This window comes from Neovison vison, chromosome 1 (assembly GCF_020171115.1).
Source record: "Neovison vison isolate M4711 chromosome 1, ASM_NN_V1, whole genome shotgun sequence".
Taxonomy (NCBI): domain Eukaryota; kingdom Metazoa; phylum Chordata; class Mammalia; order Carnivora; family Mustelidae; genus Neogale; species Neogale vison.
Window position 1 is genome coordinate 47,472,603 of NC_058091.1, and position 18,549 is coordinate 47,491,151.

Genomic DNA, 18,549 nt, shown 5'->3' on the forward strand with positions numbered 1-18,549 from the left:
AGGGCTGGCAAGACATATTCAGGACACTAGATAAGAACATGCTACCAAGGATACTTTATCCAACAAGGCTGACATTCAAAATGGATGGAGAGATAAAGAGCTTCCAAGACCGGCAAGGATTAAAAGGGTATGTGACAAGCCGGCACTAGAAGAAATATTGAAGGAGGTTCTATAAAAGAAGAAAGAACCCAAGAGTGACATAGAGCAGAAATTTACAGAGACAAACAATAGGAACAAGGAATTCACAGGCAACACGATGTCAATAAAAATGGATCTTTCAATAATCACTCTCAACTTGAACAGCCTAAATGCTCCCATAAAATGGCACAAGGTTGCAGACTGGATAAAACAACAGGACCCATCCATATGCTGTCTACAAGACACCCACTTGGAACCTAAAAATACATCCAGACTGAAAGTGAAGGGATGGAGAACCACCTTTCATGCCAACGGGCCTCAAAAGAAAGCTGGGGTATCAGGGAAATTAAATTTTAAGCTAAAGACTGTAGTCAGAGATACAGAAGGACACTACATCATTCTTAAATGGCCTACCCACCAAGAAGATCTAACAATTGTAAATATTTATGTCCCCAATATGGGAGCAGCCAACTATAAGAGTCAACTGTTAATCAAAATAAAGAGTCATATTGATATGAATATATTAATTGTAGAGGATCTTAACACACCACTCTCAGTAATAGACAGATCATCCAAGCAGAAAATCAATAAAGAAACAAGAGCTTTGAATGACACATTGGACCAGATGGACCTCACAGATACGTACAGAACATTCCACTTTAAAACAACAGTATACTCATTCTTCTCGAATGCACATGGAACTTTCTCCAGAATAGACCACATACTGGGTCACAATCAGGGCTCAACCAATACCAAAAGACTGAGATTACTCCCTGCATATTCTCAGACCACAGTGCTTTGAAACCGGAATGCAACCACAAGAAAAAGTTTGGAAGGAATTCAAACACTTGGAAGCTAAAGACCACCCTGCTTAAGAATGTTTGGATCAACCAGGAAATCAAAGAACTTAAACAGTTTATGGAAACCAATGAAACACTGGTCCAAAACCTATGGGATACAGGAAAGGTGGTCCTAAGGGGGAAATACATAGCCATCCAAGCCTCACTCAAAAAAAATTGAAAAATCCAGAATACACCAACTCTCTTTACACCTTAAAGAACTGGAAAATCAACAATGAATTAAGCCAACCTGATGTACAAGAAGGGAAATAATCAAGATTAGAACAGAGATCCATGAGGTAGAAGCTAGAGATAGAGTAGCACACATCAACGAAACTACAAGCTGGTTCTTTGAAAGAATCAATAAGATCGATAAACCACTGGCTAAACTAATCCAAACTAAGAGAGAGAGAACCCAAATTAATAAAATTATGAACGAAAGGGGAGAGATCATGACTAACACCAAGGAAATAGAAACAATCATCAGAAATTATTATCAACAGTTATATGCCAATAAGTCAAGCAACCTAGACGAAATGGATGCATTCCTGGAAACCTACAGGCTTCCAAGACTGATTCAGGATGAAATTGACAACGTGAATAGACCAATATCTAGTAACAGGATTGAAGCAGTGATCAAAAACCTCCCCAAAAACAAGAGCCCACCACCTGACAGATTCCCTGGGGAATAGAAGAAATAATACCTATTCTCCTGAAGCTTTTTCAAAAAATAGAAACAGAAGGGAAACTTCCAGACTCTTTCTATGAAGCCAGCATTACCCTGACCCCCAAACCGGGCAAAGACCCCATCAAAAAGGAGAATTTCAGACCAATATCCCTGACAAGTATGGATGCCAAGATTCTCAACATGATCCTAGCTAATTGGATCCAAGACTACATTAGAAAGATTATCCACCATGACCAGGTGGGATTTATCCCTGGGATGCAAGGGTGGTTCAACAGTTGCAAATCAGTCAATGTCATAGAACAAATCAATAAGAAAAGAGAGAAGAACCACATGGTCCTTTCATTTGATGCAGAAAAAGCATTTGACAAAACACAACATCCATTCCTGATTAAAACTCTTCAAAGTATAGGCATAGAGGGAACATTCCTCAACTTCATAAAATAGATCTACGAGAAACTCCACAGTGAGTATCATTCTCAATGGGGAAAAGCTGACAGCCTTCCCTTTGAGATCAGGAACATGACAAGGATGCCCACTCTCACCACTGTTGTTCAACATAGTACTAGAAGTCCTGGCAGCAGCAATCAGACAACAAAAATAAATAAAAGGTATTCAAATTGGCAAAGAAGGGGTGCCTGGGTGGCTTTGTGGGTTAAGCTTCTGCTTTCAAATTGGCAAAGAAGAAGTCAAACTCTCTCTCTTCGCAGGTGACATGATACTTTATATGGAAAACCCAAAAGGCTCCATCCCCAAACTGCTAGAACTCATACAGCAATTCAGTAATGTGGCAGGATACAAAATCAGTGCACAGAAATCAGTTGCTTTCTTATACACTAACAATGAAAATACAGAAAGGGAAATTAGAGAATCAATTCCATTTACTATAGCACCAAGTAACATAATAAACTTAACCAAAGAGGAAAAGGATGTGTACTTGTGGAACTATAGAACACTCATGAAAGAAATTGAAGAAGACATAAATAGATGGAAAAGCATTCCATCCTCATGGATTGGAAGAATAAACAGTTTTAAAATATCTATACTGCCTAGAGCCATCTATGCTTTCAATGCGATCCAGATCAAAATTCCACTGGCATTTTTCAAAGAGCTGGAGGAAACATTTGTATGGATCCTAAAATTTTGATGGAATCCTAAAACTTGTATGGAGCCAGAAGAGACCCCGAATTGCGAAGGAAATGTGGAAAAGAAACACAAAACTCGGGGCATCATGTTGCCTGATTTCAAGCTACACTACAAAGCTGTGATCACCAAGACAGTATGGTACTGGCACAAATCAGACACATCGACCAGTGGAACAGAGTAGAGAGCCCAGATATGAACAAATAATATGGTGAAATAATATTCAACAATACAGGAAAAAATACAAAGTGGAAAAAAGAAAGTCTCTTCAATAAATGGTGCTGGGAGAATTGGACAGCTATGTATAGAAAAATGAAACTCAACCATTCTCTTACATCATACATAGAGATAAACTCGAAATGGACAAAAGACCTCACAGGAGGTAGGACTCTGTCAAAATTCTAGGGAGAACTTAGGCAGTAACCTCTTCAACATCAGCCACAGAAACTTCTTGCAAGACATGTCTCCAAAGGCAAAGGAAACAAAAACAAAAACGAACTGCTGGGACTTCATCAAGATCAAAAGCTTCTGCACAGCAAAGGAAACAGTCAACAAAAACAAAGAGGCAACCCACAGACTAGGAGAAGATATTCACTAATGATACTACAGACAAAGGGGCTGATATCCAAGATCTATAAAGAACTCCTCAAACTCAACACTCAAAAAACATACCCATGTCAAAAAATAGGCAGAAGGCATAAACAGACACTTCTCCAAAGAAGACATACAAATGGCTAACAGATGCATGAAAAAATGCTCATCACCATTAGCCATCAGGGAGATTCAAATCAAAACCACATTGAGATACCACCTTATACCAGTTAGAATGGACAAAATTAGCAAGACAGCAACCAACAAGTGTTGGAGAGGATGTGGAGAAAGGGGAACCCTCTTATATTGTTGGTGGGAATGCAAGCTGGGGCAGCCACTTTGGAAAACAGTGTGGAGATTCCTTAAGAAATTAAAAAGATAGGTACCTATGATCCCACAATTGCACTACTGGGTATCTACTCCAATGATACAGATGTAGTGAAAAGAAGGGCCATCTGTACCCCAATGTTCATAGCAGTAAAGGCCACAATCGCCAAACTGGAGGCAGCCGAGATGCTCTTCAGTGGATGAATGGATAAAGATATGGCCCATAAATACAATGGAGTATTATGTCTCCCTCAGAAAGGATGAATATCCAACTTTTGTATCAACATGGACGGGACTGGAAGAGATTATGCTGAGTAAAACAAATCAAGCAGAGAGAGTCAATCATATGGTTTCACTTACTTGTGGAGGATAAGGAATTATATGGACATTGGGGGAAGGAGAGGAGAAGGGAGTTGGGGGAAACTGAAGGACTGTGGACTCTGAGAAACAAAGTGATGGTTTTGGAGTGGAGGCAGCTGGTGGTTGGGCGAGCCTAGTGGTGGGTATTAAGGATGGCACATATTGCATGGAACACTGGGTGTGATGCATAAAAAATGAATCTTGGAACACTGAGAAAAACAAAGTTTTAAAAAAAACCCTCATTTTTCTTAATAGAAAGTGGCTGGGTGTCTCAGTGGGTTAAGCCGCTGCCTTCGGCTCAGGTCATAATCTCAGGGTCCTGGGATCGAGTCCCGCATCGGGCTCTCTGCTCAGCAGGGAGCCTGCTTCCTTCTCTCTCTCTGCCTGTCTCTCTGCCTACTTGTGATCTCTGTCTGTCAAATAAATTTTAAAAAAAATCTTTAAAAATTAAAAATTTTGAGTCACAGTGTTCAGGTATGTCCACTTAAATGTGTTGATTATGATAATATCTTATCTGTGAGTTTAGAACATTTCACTATTTCTCAAGTTTTTCTTTTTCTCTTCAGTGCCTGATATAAGACTTTGTTTCAAATTATTCTAATAAAGATTACTTTTATTTTTTTATTTTTATTTTTTAATTTCTTTTCAGCGTAACAGTATTCATTGTTTTTGCACCACACCCAGTGCTCCATGCATTCCGTGTCCTCTCCAATACCCACCACCTGGTTCCCCCAACCTCCCACCCCCCCACCCCTTCAAAACCCTCCGATTGTTTTTCAGAGTCCATAGTCTCCCATGGTTCACCTCCCCTTCCAATTTCCCTCAACTCCCTTCTCCTCTCCATCTCCCCTTGTCCTCCATGCTAGATTACTTTTTGGTTTATAATTTTGGCTCTTGGTATTTAGGGATTCCTATTGTAAGATATGCTGAGATATGAGGTGGGCATTACATTTCTAGATTTAAAGGAGTAATCTAACATAAAAAGGGGCATGTTGAGATGGGGTGATGTTATCACAATGTTATTCTTTTGGGATCTCTTTCTTTGGAAAATACTAACTTCCCTCCTTGAATGGCAGGCTCTGATGGCCATTCCTAAGTTAACACAGGAACTGGGAAAAGTGCTACTAGACTACCTGTGTTAGTATGTAGTAGCCAAAAAGTATGCCCCAAAATTAAGTTGTGATATTAAGTTAAAATACTTTGTCATTCCATTGGTACATAGAGTGAGACTCAGTTTCACCTGGCTGGGCCATAGGAAATTACAAATCTTTGTATTTCTTAAGTCATTTCCTTCTATTTACATTTAAATTGTAGGAATGGCATGTATCTGCAAAGAACCTTCTGGGTGTCCTGGGTAGAACTGGTTTGTTTTTCTGTTTTCAGAGAACGTCAAGGTTGTACAATGTTGATTTTCCTGAGGACAATTTGGAAGGTAGAATGCTGACTGTGCTAATGATGGTTTACTCTAAAATTTCTATTTCTCGTGTCATAATAAAGCTCCAAATTTAAAATAGAAGTCTAAATTTATAGTAGGTGATTTTAGTATGTTGGTCTCTAAATTCAAAATATGTCATAAAAAATAAAAACAAACTGAATAATAATTTGGAGGGCTTCATTGGTCACCATAGTACTTAGTGAAGTAGTAGTTAATTGGCTTGTGCTAGTTACCAGTCAATGGAATTTGAAAGGATAGGTCAGGTGATTAGGTACTGGAAGTGCAAAATTGGAAAACATCGCCCCTCATTTTATAGATCAGAAGGGCTAAACATTGCTTGTCTCCTTCTACTACAGTTTGGACCCATCTTCATTCAACAAGTCTGCTGAGCTGTATCCCAGCACCTCTCTGATAAGAGGTTCACATTCCTCAGAGTTTTCTACAGACTTCATATTGTATTTGCACCCCCTCCCCTTTAAAATGGTATGAGATTTTTGGCTGTTGGGAAAAATATTAGAAAGGCAAGAGTGACAACACGAGTTTCCAAAATCCTGTGAAGTCTTGTTCTAAATGAGTGAGGGACATCCAAACTATTTCCTGGTTCTATTGCCATTTCTATTCTCTTTATTTTACTGAAATAGAACCACTGATTGAGAGTCTGGCTAGAAACTCTCGGAGACTTAATACTCCATATCTTAGTGTGTTTGGGGTATTATAACAGAGTCATAGACTGGGTGGTTTATAAACAGTAAAAATACATTCTTCAAAATTCTAGAGGCTGAAAATTTGTGATCAGAGGGCTAGCATTGTCAGGCTTTGGTGAGGGACCAATTCTGGGATAGAGAAAGAGAGCTAGTTGCTTTCTGATCTCTTCATATAAGGACACTAATTCCATCCATGAGGACCACGTTTATCTGACCTAATCTCCTTTCAAAGGCCCCACTCCAAATCCCATCACATTGGGAGTTAGGTCTCAGTTTATGAATTTTGGGGGGTTGCAATGTATAACAAGCAGCTTTCTGTTCCTGGTGCTTTAGCATGTATGGGGAATGGGGATGGGATATAGTATCTCAATATTGTTCACACATATTTTCATCAGAAAACTTAAGAGAAATGTGTTTCAACTACTGAAAACCTATTAAAGACCATATATCTATGTTTATTTGGGGCCTAATATGTGCAAAGCAGACATGATTTTTGCCTCATTTCAGAGCATTTCACTATAGATGATGGGACAGCAACATCTTCAACCTTTTCATGAAGTTTATTGTGGGAACCACTAGCAAAACTAAAATGCATCAGATTGGAGACAATTAGAACAAAGAGACAGGCAGGAGTAGAAAGAAAAAACGAATAAAAAGAAATGTGTTCTTAGCTGCAGAGGTAGGGATAGGGTGAAAGGCACAAGCAATTCTGTGGGAGTCACTCAGTGGCCCAGACCACCCAGCCCTGAAGTACACATTGCTCATTGTTACAAGAACTTACACCACTTCAAAAGTAAGATCCTGCCCCCTTAGCATGTCAGGGACCTGATATTATCAGTTTGGGCCAGTCAGTTACTGTGAGTCAGACTCCGTTGAATTGCTGAAAGAAAGCAGCAGGCTTTTTGAGTGCTGGTCTAGACTATACTTTCCTCCTTTTATGGCTCATTATAAAAACATTTGTGCTGACCTATAAGCTGATAAATGCCAACTGGAGTCAACTCACTTGAGAAGAAAATTATGATTATAATTTGGTGGCATTTCTTTTAGTATTTAGTATTTCTTTTACCCTGAATCAAAGAATTGGAATAGGGTCAAAAATTGTATTTTCTCACCTCTGTGGGAAAGACCTTCATAGCTTTACTGGATCAGAGTAGATCCTGTCCTTAGGACAAAACCCAAAAATTGCTGCTTAGCTTTTCTCAAATCACACACAGTCCTTGCTGCCGAACTCATCTTCCTACTAAACACATTTCTTGACAAACTTTCCCTTTTCTTTAAAAATTCTCTTCTGGTCTGTCTGGATTATGTATTGACCTATTTATTTTGTGTGTGGGTGGTTTCAGTGACTCCTCCTAGCTCAAAAATTTAATGACTGCATCTAAATTTTTAGCTCTGAACACAATGGAAATCCTTACCACAATGCATGTGCACCTGTTTCACTTCCAAAGCCCGCTGAGTTTGCATATCTGTGGTTGTTTAGCTCAGGAGACTGGATTGTGTTAGTGAGGCCTAGGTTATAGTTTTGACATGTAGGTGACAGTTAGCGTACATGTCCTGAGGGCCAGACTGTTTTCGGAACCCAGACAGGTACTCTGCACATGTATGGCCATGGTCCTGGAGGACCAGATGAGAGGCTGAAGTCAAATCCGAGTAAATCTGTCATCATAAAAACAACTCAGTTGTAAGCCTTCCTGATGAGATGTCTCATCTCAGTAGCAACTTCTTTGCATATGAATGTGAGTGCATAAATATGTGGTGGATGCATCTGCAAGTTTTTCAAGTGAGAACTTGACAGGTTTGGGCTAGTCCCAGAAAGTAGACTTGGCACAATTACCATCGTGCCTGTACACAGGGTGGAGTTTCCATAAGAGTTAGGCCACTGCTGCTCAATTTCCTGCCTCTTCAGCCATGGGGGGAAAAAAAAAACCACAACCAAAACAAAACAAAAAAAAAAAACAAACCCAAAAAAGCCAAGCTGCAGTTTTCTTCATAAACCATTGTATAAATGACTCTATGTCCTCAGGGGTGGTCAGATCCAAAGAACTCTGTAGAAGGGACTTCTCTGGCCATAAAAAATCATGGATAGAGTATATATCTTATGGTCAGTTACCACATGGAAAGAAAAGAAACAAAAGGGAATATTCTTACCTTTTAGTGGGTTAGGGGGAAAGACTTCAAAATATGAACATGTGAAGACACAGATAAGTCAACAATGATAACAGGAAGAAATATACTTACCTAAATACAATTAGACACAGGTAGGCAAGTAGTCTCATCCATGGACAGCTTCACACCAGAAGTAATTCTTGAGTAGAGTTTTGAAGATATATCCAATCTAGTAGGAAGGATATTTCTGCGAAGAAGTTAGACATGAATGATGTTTACTTTGTAGGCTGCACAGAGGTGCAAAAGTGTGAGTTGTGAAAATGCATTTCTTTAGTGCCTTTGGTACCTCCTCTTAAAAACCAAACAAAATCTGTCTTTAAACTTAATAACCTTTTGTATCTAATGATGCCCTAATCCCGTCATGAAGGCTGTACATGAATATCCTAGTTCTTTTTCTAGACACAAGGTAGTATTGTATTTCTCAGCTTTCTGTGACCATATGACTTGTGTTGGCCAGTAAAATAAGAATGAAGTGTCAAGTATTGCTTCCAGGAAAAAGTATTTAGTTGTCATTTGGTAGTTCTCTCTTTTTCTTGTTACAACAATTGCAAATGCTTGTGTTAACTGGAGTCTACTGTGTTGAGCAGAGTCCCCTGATGACCTGCATTAGATGCGTAACACAATGAAAAACAAATCTTTGTTGTGTCAAGCCACTGAAATTGGAAAGGTGCCCCAGCAGCATAACCTAGCCCCACCTTGGGTGATTCAAATGTCATATTTTCTCCATGTCTGGCCTTTCTTTGAGTCCTCAGCTCCCTACACTCTGATTTCTATGCCTAACATTTGAATGAAACTGTTGTGGAAAGGTAACGGAGTTGCCATATAATACTGTTGACCACTTCTTTCTTAAAACTCTCTTCTCCCTTGATTTCAATCACATCAGTCTTTTGACTTACCTTTTAGATAACTAATTATATGTTTTAGGTATAAAACCCCAATAAATCTCATCTACTTTCCTGGTTTTGAACTAATATGATGTGACTGTTAGGCTGATAACTCCTAAATATGTATCTCCTACTCCAATACATGCCGTACAGCAAAGGCTTATACACATACAAAGGTCATTCAAAACAACATGTCCACAATTGAGTTTACATCTCCTATCAGACCTGATTATTTTTCAAAGCCACAAAATCATCAACTGGGAATCTTATTTGATTCTCTCTCTCAACAACAGTTCCCCAATAAAATTTGTGACCAGAGTTTTTCTGTTCGGTTTCTAAATTTCATCTGTCTACATCTTTCTTTCCAGACTCTCCGTATATATATAATAGCTTCCGGATTGGTCTATATCAAACCATTCTCCATGGAGCTTTTGTAGAAATCTTTCTAAAATATGAAAATTATCATGTTTCAGGCCACCTTACATAAAATCTTTGATGTCACCTCATAATACTAGAGTTAAAATCCAATGCTATGAGAGCTTTTCCTGAGTTATCCCTTACCCAACAGAATGGTTCCATGACCTACCACATATTCTTTATACTTCGGTAACGTGTTCTTCCTCCTTTACTTCTCTGAACCATGTTCTTTCTTTTTGCCTTGTACATCATGCTGTTCCTTGTGTATAGACTTCATTCGCCCTGATAATGTCTCTTTTCTTGTTGTTCTAATTAAAACAAAGAAACAAACAAAAAAACCATGGAGCCTAATGTGGGACCTGAACTCACGACCTTGAGATTGAGACCTGAGCTGAGATGAAGAATAGGATGCTTAACCGACTGAGCCACTCAGGCACCCCATGAACTCTGCTTTTAACTGAGGAACTCTTGGGAACCATTATAGAAATTTAAGAAGGTGACAATCTCCAGATGGTACTTGCAGAGAGTAATTAGAATGGAAGGGAATTGCATGGGTAGGTATTAAGAAGCTACAGGATCATGGCTTTTGATTCCTCAGAATTTCAGATTTTACAATTCTGTGATTCATGCCTATTATGTTTAATGCTGGTATAAAGTATCAAAGGCAGAAAATTATTAAATACTTTATAAGTTTAACAGAAGAGAAGACAACCCATTTTCAGAAGTGATCATTTAAGCCTTTAATTTAAATCTTAGTCTTCCACAGTTTTTTTTAACATTAATGTTAAACTTAATTTTGACTTTTATGAAATGATCAAAGCTATTTATGCTATATGTAATATGTCTCTGGTTTTCTTTCTTATTGCCTTTACTAGAAAGTCTAGACTCTTCTCTTATTCTACTAACTATTCTTCACTATTCTATTTTACTGTGTGTGTGTGTGTGTGTGTGTGTGTGTGTGTGTCTCAATGGAATGTTCAGAATCCTGGAAATGGAGAGAGGGTGATTGAGTGTGGTTGGCTCTTACTAGAATCATACAAACGGGTGAGGAATAAACCTCCCAAAACTTCTTGGGCTCTCGAATCCTGTGTCCTCCCCATTCTTTTAGGGCTGGCAGCCTACTTATCTTTAGCAAAAGCTAGGCATAATTTCAAATGTCACATTGCAGAGAAATCACTCTCTGTCACCAAAAAAGAGAGAGACAGGGGAATGATGCCTTTTTATATCTGCAACCTGGCACTGTCAGCCATTTGGAATTTGTCTCCCAGACTGTCTGGCCTTGGCTTGGAGATGGCAGGGTTGCTGTGTAGCACAAGGAGGTGCAAAAACAAACATGGGCACAAAACCAAATACTTGACTGTAAGAAATGTTCTGAAAGTTATAAAAGTGAAATACTACTTCCAGCTGTCACTTTATGCAAGGATTAAGTTGAGCTCAAGGGGCTGCAGAAATGAAGGAAGAAAGTAAATTATTCATTACAGTAACTATGCAAGTTGCAGGAGATGCCTGGGTTTTCTACTGATGGATTACTTGTGATCCCTTTGTCTATTCATCTGTATACTCACTCATTCACTTGTCTTTATGTGTATATTTGAAGACATGTTGTTGCTGCTTAGGTGGAGAGCAAAGCTTAATATTCTTTCCTTCCTATAGCCAAGAGTACTCTGCCCACTGGTCACCCTTTCTTTAGCACATGTTCCCCCTTGTGGTGGTTCCTTCTTAGGCTCATGATCTGCCCCAAGCATTTTTTTTTTTTTTAAGATTTTATTTATTTATTTGACAGAGAGAAATCACATGTAGGCAGAGAGGCAGGCAGAGAGAGAGAGGAGGAAGCAGGCTCCCTGCCAAGCAGAGAGCCCGATGCGGGACTCAGTCCCAGGACTCTGAGATCATGACCTGAGCCGAAGGCAGAGGCTTAACGTACTGAGCCACCCAGGTGCCCGGCCCCAAGCATTGTTGAAATGAACATTATCATCCAATAATCAGAGTGTAAGTCCATCGAACACAGTTAAGTGCATATTAAGACTTTGATTGATAGAGTGTGCTTAGATTGTTCCCGCTACTGTTTTGTAGCCATGGATATCTACAATGCACAGCTCTTCTTCATATTGTTCTATGAAAGGTATTGCTCACTGGCTCAGTATCCTTAAACTGATTACATAACATCATCATCCATGTCCATACATGACTACGACCAGTGTCCAGTGTCTGGGAGGGCTTTCAGTTGACTCAGTATTTCCACATTTCAACACCAGTTGAGAAGCATGTAGCAGAGACAAAGAAGGTGATTTAGCCACATTTTGCACTGCGCCAATCCTATATCTAGCTTTCATTTTTAACATGGCAGTTGCTGTGAAACTCATATAGATGTTTTACTTGTTTTCAGGGAGAGAGGGCTTACTTTCAAATATTGTTTAAGAACCCAAGTTTTCCCCTCTATAATCTAGCTTGCTAAAATAAGATATTGTCTGAAATCTAGTATTTCTCAGATTGCCTTTATTAGACTTTGATTATTCATGACTGTAGGAACTCTTGAAGCACATGCTTAACTTATTCCTGCCTTAAGAGAAACACTTCCACATGTGGATTTGAGAGCCATGCACTGGGAGGAAAATAGGCTAATCTGATCATAAACCATGGAGCCCTCCTAAAACTGTGTAAACACTGACAGAGGTATTTCTCAAAGTCCAAGCCAGAAGGAAGGCAACATTTTGTGAGGTATGTGAACATTCATTCAAATTCAAAGCCTTCATTCAGCCTGTGGAATTTGTACTGAGCAGTATGTCTCATCCTCTGCCAACCGGCACCCAGTGTAATATTCTGAAAAATTAAATATTTTTGCTAATGGTGTTGTTTCTTAGCTATTTAAAAATATTTTCTAATAAAGGAAAATGTCAAGCCATGTCAAGAGTAATATTTTATGCTATTCAGCTATTAAAATCTTGAGCTGTATGATGAAATTCTTAACTCACCATAACTTTCACCATTCTATGTTAACAGTCATACTGTACAAGGGCTGAGAGCTACCATTTGTCTTTTGCTTATAGATAAAATACAGTAGGTATTAATTACATAGGCTCCTTGAATTTTGTTTCAAATTTTATCTTGACAGTATTAAACTTATTTTAAAAAATCTTTTAAGAAGAAATTATCAAACAGCACTGTGATGCAAGAATACTAAAAGAAGGAGAAGCACAGTTATATTTTTATCACAGAAGAGTACTGTAAATAACTTTACACTCATGAGTCAGAGATGTCCTCAGTGAAGAGCTTGCCCTTGTGAAAAAATGAAATGTTATAATGTTCACAAGAGAGGATATCCATTTTGAACAAAGTGAGGGAAATTAAAGCTGATGGATTATTGATAAAATAGTAGCTAATAAGGTTTATTTTGTACTTACTATGTGCCAGGCACTGTGCTAAGTACTCTCCTGACTTGAAATTATCTCATCTTCCAAACACTTCGCGATCGGTACTTTTGTTATTTCCATTGTATAGCTGCAAGAACTGAGGCACAGATGAATTTACGTAATCAAGAGTTATGGGCCAAATTTGTGGGACAAAGGGAACAGGTTTTGTTTTGGCAATGTAACATTCTTATATATTGAGATTATTGTTGGCTTTCTTCTCAATCATTTATGAAGATGATTTTTAAATGATTGCTATCCATTTGGATGGTCTTCCTGTTACACAGAATTATGCCAGCTTGCAAATTTTTTTGAGGTACTCTAGGACAGGAATTCTCTAACTTTGTTCCTTGGATTCCTAAGTATCTTTGAAAACTTTTAGGGTGTCTGCAGGTCAAAATTATTTTCATAACAATTCTAAGCATTATTTGCATTTCTCACTGTGTTACATTTGCACTGCTAGAGAAAAACAATGGTGAATAAAACTGCTGGTGCCTTAGCACAAATCAAGGCAGTGGTTCCAAACTGTACTAGGGGTCATTGTATTCTTCCCCACCAAATAGTAACAATAAACGTACAAACAAACAATTTTTTTAAAAAAGCAGCTTCACTTAAAATTGTCCTTGCTGAAGCAGCATAAATTACTAAATTTATTGTCTTGACCCTTGAGTACATTTTATTTATTTATATGTAGATTTTATTTATTTATATGAGAGTGAGAATAAGAGGGAGTGAGAGAGCATGATAGCAGAGAAGGTAAGAGGGAGAAGCAGATTCCCTAGGACTCCAGGATCAGGACCTGAGCTGAAGGCAGTCACTTAACCAACTGAGCCACTGAGGCGCCCAAGTACACACATTTTTGATATTCTATGAGAAGTGCATGTAAATCACTTCTACTACATATCAAAGTATGGTGGTTATCTCAAACCCTTGTGCAGTTAATTTGGTTGTGGGCTGAACTAGCCACCTTCCCCATGGAACACTATTTTTTATCTGACAGAATGTCTGACAGACCATGGTAGTTCAGAGTTGGGTACACATTTTCTCAAAAATGAACAAAGTGAGCCCGACTCTTCAAGGAAAATAACTGATAATATTTGTTGTCAATGATAAAATACAAGTTTTAAAGCAATACTCAGAATTTTGGAAGACATGTCCACCAGCATGAGTTGAAAGCTTTCTAATACTTCAAGACTTTTTTATGGACTGTGATCTCACAGATGTGTATGTTTTTTTTTTTTAAGTTACTGTATGCTAACAACTGATGAATGCATGATGTTGTAAAATCATACATAAGTAAAAGATCCATTCAAAATAGAAGGTATACCAATGGATTTTAGTGTAACAAAATATGAAAAGTTGATTGATAATATCCTAGATTTCACATTGCAACTAATCTTTAAGAAATTAGTACTAGTTGATTTTGAATAAGATAGTGGAAGAATATCCATAATTCTCTGAAAGGTTATTAGAATAAATTTCCCTTTTCAATCTACATATCTGTATAAGACTGGATTTTCTTATATACTTCAACTAAAACAACATATCCCAACAGATTAAACATAGATGTAAATATGAGAATCCAGCTTTCTTCTGTTAATTCAGACATTAAAGAGATTCACATTGAAAAGTGAAAAAAAAAATGCTACCCTTCTCACTAAATTGTGTTTGACTTTGACTTTAAAATAGTTATTTTTATAAAGATGTGTTTAATTTCCAATGCATTAAATATTTTTAAAAAGATTTTATTTATTTATTTGACAGATGGAGATAACAGAGAAGCAGGCAGAGAGAGAAGAGGAAGCAGGCTTCTTGCTGAGCAGAGAGCCCGATGTGGGGGTCTTGATCCCAGGACCCTGGGATCATGACCAGAGCCCAAGGCAGAGGCTTTAACCCACTGAGCCACCCAGGCACCCCTACAATGCATTAAATATTGATAGAAACAACACACATACCAAAAAATCTTTTGGATTTCTAATTTTTAAGAGTTTAAAGAGTCCAGAACGAAAATGTCTATAAACTTCTGTTCTTGGAGGAAAAAAACAAAAACAGAAACCTGAAAGAGAGAAGAGTTTACCTGCTCCTAAAGACCGTTAGAGGAAAGACATTTGTGTGGGATGTCAAAGAAATGAAGGTAATAACATGGCACAGCAGGGCGGCGGATCAAGGCCAGCCGGCTAAATGGATTAGATTGTCTACGTTTTATTTTAGTTTAGTAAGGAAACTTTTCCTAAAGTGATTTTTAAAGCAATAGTACTAGCTTGTTCTCTCTCTCAAGACATTTTGTTTTTATAAAATTACAGCCTGGAAAACACACTATGTGTTTAGTCTGAGTAGGTAGCCTGAGTTGTTTGTTAAATACCAGATCTCAGATTTGTGGCTGTTCCTCAAAAATAACTACATGACACCGGCAATTAAATTTATGTATCATTTTGATTATTTATACCCTAGTGAATCAAAGGAGGTAAATAGTGGTCTGCAGCAGAGCACTTCCATCAGCATTTCTTCAGCAAGCCTTTTAGATTCCCTCCATTATGGGCCTGGATACAACACACAATCTTCCCATTAAACAGTCTGGAGGGAACTGTCATCCATGCTACTCCCATCCCAACATCTGTCCCTTTTTGCAGTTGAGTGTCGCTGCGTTGCAAGCATGCCCTTTGAACCGTGAAGAGCCAGGCATATTTTAGTCTCAACTCTTTTCACATTGTCTTGTCTTTTTGCTTAAGGTATTGTTTATCATTCAACATGAGGGTTTCTTCAGCCCAGCCTCTCAAAGTTCCATGGTGTCAGATGCAAACACAATATTGCACTGAATTGGGTAAGCAGTCGATGGCCTGGCAGGGAGACTACTGAATAGGTGGGCCCTCTCTCTCTCTCACTGGTGTTCCTGTGCCAGCTATTTTGACTTTTCTTCATGTGACAAACACATCCTTAATTCAGTTCTGCTGAATAAGGGGGATGGGTAACTTCTAACTACCTCGGAAGATAATCTTCAGTGACGAGGAACTGTGCATTATATGGGTGTGAACTAAATCATGCCTTAGGTCCCATCCCACATTTAACATTTGGTGGCTCCTAGACTAATCTGCCCATTAAATGAAAAATAGTTAAATGACGGTGGAGGAGAGCATTTAAAATAACTGGGAGTGACTATATTTGGCTTGTGCCTCATTTGAAAGGCTGAAGTGGGGGGAGCTCAGCTTCTTCTATATACGCGACCTGATGAACATCCACCTCATGATATACCACATAACAAACGTCAACCACAGCACTGCTTATCACATCTAAAAGTGAAAAAGTAAACTGCATCCTGAAGCAGACTCTTTGGGAACAATCAGGTATTTTGGAGAATCTCTGAGTAATTTGGTTTGAATTAAGAGATAATCTAGTGGGCCTTGGAAACTGCAAGTCAAACCAAGAAATAATGTAGGTTTAAGAAAGAGTTAGATTGCACAATAAAAAAAATGTGTTTTAAAATCTGTCTCTAGATTTTTGTCATCAATAACAGTAAAAATCTCCTTGATGTACTGAAAAAAAATGTTGAATATCACTGGAAATTCTGTACAATTAGGGAAAGCTGACTGGTGCTCTGTGTTGAGAAGATTTTGAGGCTGAGTTTGGATCAGAGGGAAAGAACATCATGTCTGAATAATAATTGTAATAATAAATAATAGTAATAATTATAGTTAATTTTCCCTTTGGTTTGTGCTGAGTATTATCATCCCTATTTTATTCATGAACTAAATGTAGACAGGTTGAATAACTTGCCAGTAATACATGGCAAAGTTGGGATTCAAATACTAAATTCCTCTGAAAGACTACTAGTCACTGTGATACCATGGATAAATTATGATTTCTTAGGACCTTCATTTTCTTGTCTCTAATAAGTTTCGGACTGTGCTGTTTTCTAAATTCCCTTTCAACTCAAATGTACTTTTGTCTCTGGATAGTCGACTCAAATGCCTCATACTCTGGCAATCTTGCCCTACTTTCAATCCCTGGAATATTTATCATCATCTGGTCATTCAGTGCTATGCTGGGAATTGTACCACTGGTTATATTATCCTTTTATGTGTTTAGATCCTGTTTCTCCACATACATAGGAAATGCTTTGAGAAGAAGGATGCTTCTTCCCCCCACAGGGATTAGCACAGTATCTTGCACATGGTAAAGCTAATAAATATTGGTTGATTTTTTCATATGACCCAGACCATCATGCTGTACAACATTTTAATAGGTTGAACCTAGCATTTGCCACAGATTGAGGGGCAATCATATGGTCATTTCTGAGTATTACCTAGATTTAGTGATCTAGATTGAAGGTGCACTCCATCCACAGCCAATGCTCCCTGCCCTTCTGACTGTTATGAATGCCTGTTTATCTTCTTGCCTTCATCAACAGCAACTATTTATTTAGCAGCCTGACTTAAGACATTCCGAATATATACTCAATGAAGGCTTTCTTTCACTATTATTTTTCTGTGGAGGGTAAAATGCTGTCTTGTTTTTCCAAGTCTCCTCCTAAGTGTGATGATTTAGATGTTCCTGCTGTTAACTGGATGCTTTTCCATTTCCTTCTAGCACTGAGTGCCCCAGACTTCTCCACAGAAGCCACTAATGAGCTTTTTGCCTTTTAGGCCCCCAGTTCACTAATAACATAGAATTTCAGCAATGCCCAATGTTCTGGACCTTATCCTTTCTCTTTCTTTCCATTAGAAAAAAAAACAAAGGAAAAATTTTATTTGCTATAGTCACTAACTCAGCCTCGTCTGCTTTAAGATCCTAAAACTAAGTTTATGCAAGAGGCTTGGATCCAGCTTTTCATTTGGGCTAAAAGCTTACAGATTTGACCACAACTTTCCAAAATGAGTATGCCTTCTCCATTTTTTTTTCTGTTTTTCTCTAACCACGTTCAGTCTTTTTCAATGGTACTTCATGCTTCCAAGTGTGCTTCTTCCTTCTTCGTAATTAATATTGACCAAGTTCCCAAGTATATGGGGAACAATTCTAGGGACTGTGTGGATGGAACATAGAAATGAAAATGTTCCTGCCCCATCCCTTCTGCTTGACTTCTGGCTCTAAATGATGCCATTCATTCTACCCGCCTGCTGGCCCCTTACACAACTTTCTCTCATTCAGACAGTGCCAAATAAGCATCAATGCTCTTTTGTCCCTGCTTCCCTTATAGCTTTGCAGCAGCACAGAGCACAACAGAACTGTCAGCAGCAGAAATACCATTCCTGTCAAACCTGCTCTTACTCCTGTCCTCTGATGAACCAGCAGTCTTTATAGCTGTGTCTTCCCAGAGTGGATTTCTGCATATGAGACCTGGCCTTTCTCCTCCCAAGTTCTTTCTCAGTGCTTCTTAGAGAGGCTAAGCCAAATAGAGAGCCATGCCTGTGCCTCTCGGTGCATAATTCCCCTGTTGGTCTCTTTGCCTGCGGGTTCTT

General features: G+C 38.4%; 1 protein-coding gene across 1 annotated transcript in view; it reads right to left on the minus strand.

The window, feature by feature from the left end:
- Nucleotides 1-8,487: 8,487 nt before the first annotated feature.
- The window catches only part of LOC122892073, a 162,046-nt gene continuing 151,984 nt past the window's right edge, over nt 8,488-18,549 (minus strand). The window contains exons 6-7 of the mRNA XM_044228584.1: nt 9,859-9,997; nt 8,488-8,575 (exon numbers count right to left, since the gene is read on the minus strand). Coding sequence (XP_044084519.1) covers nt 9,898-9,997 — 100 coding nt within the window. The 3' untranslated portion in view covers nt 8,488-8,575; nt 9,859-9,897. The remainder of the gene's footprint in view (nt 8,576-9,858; nt 9,998-18,549) is intronic.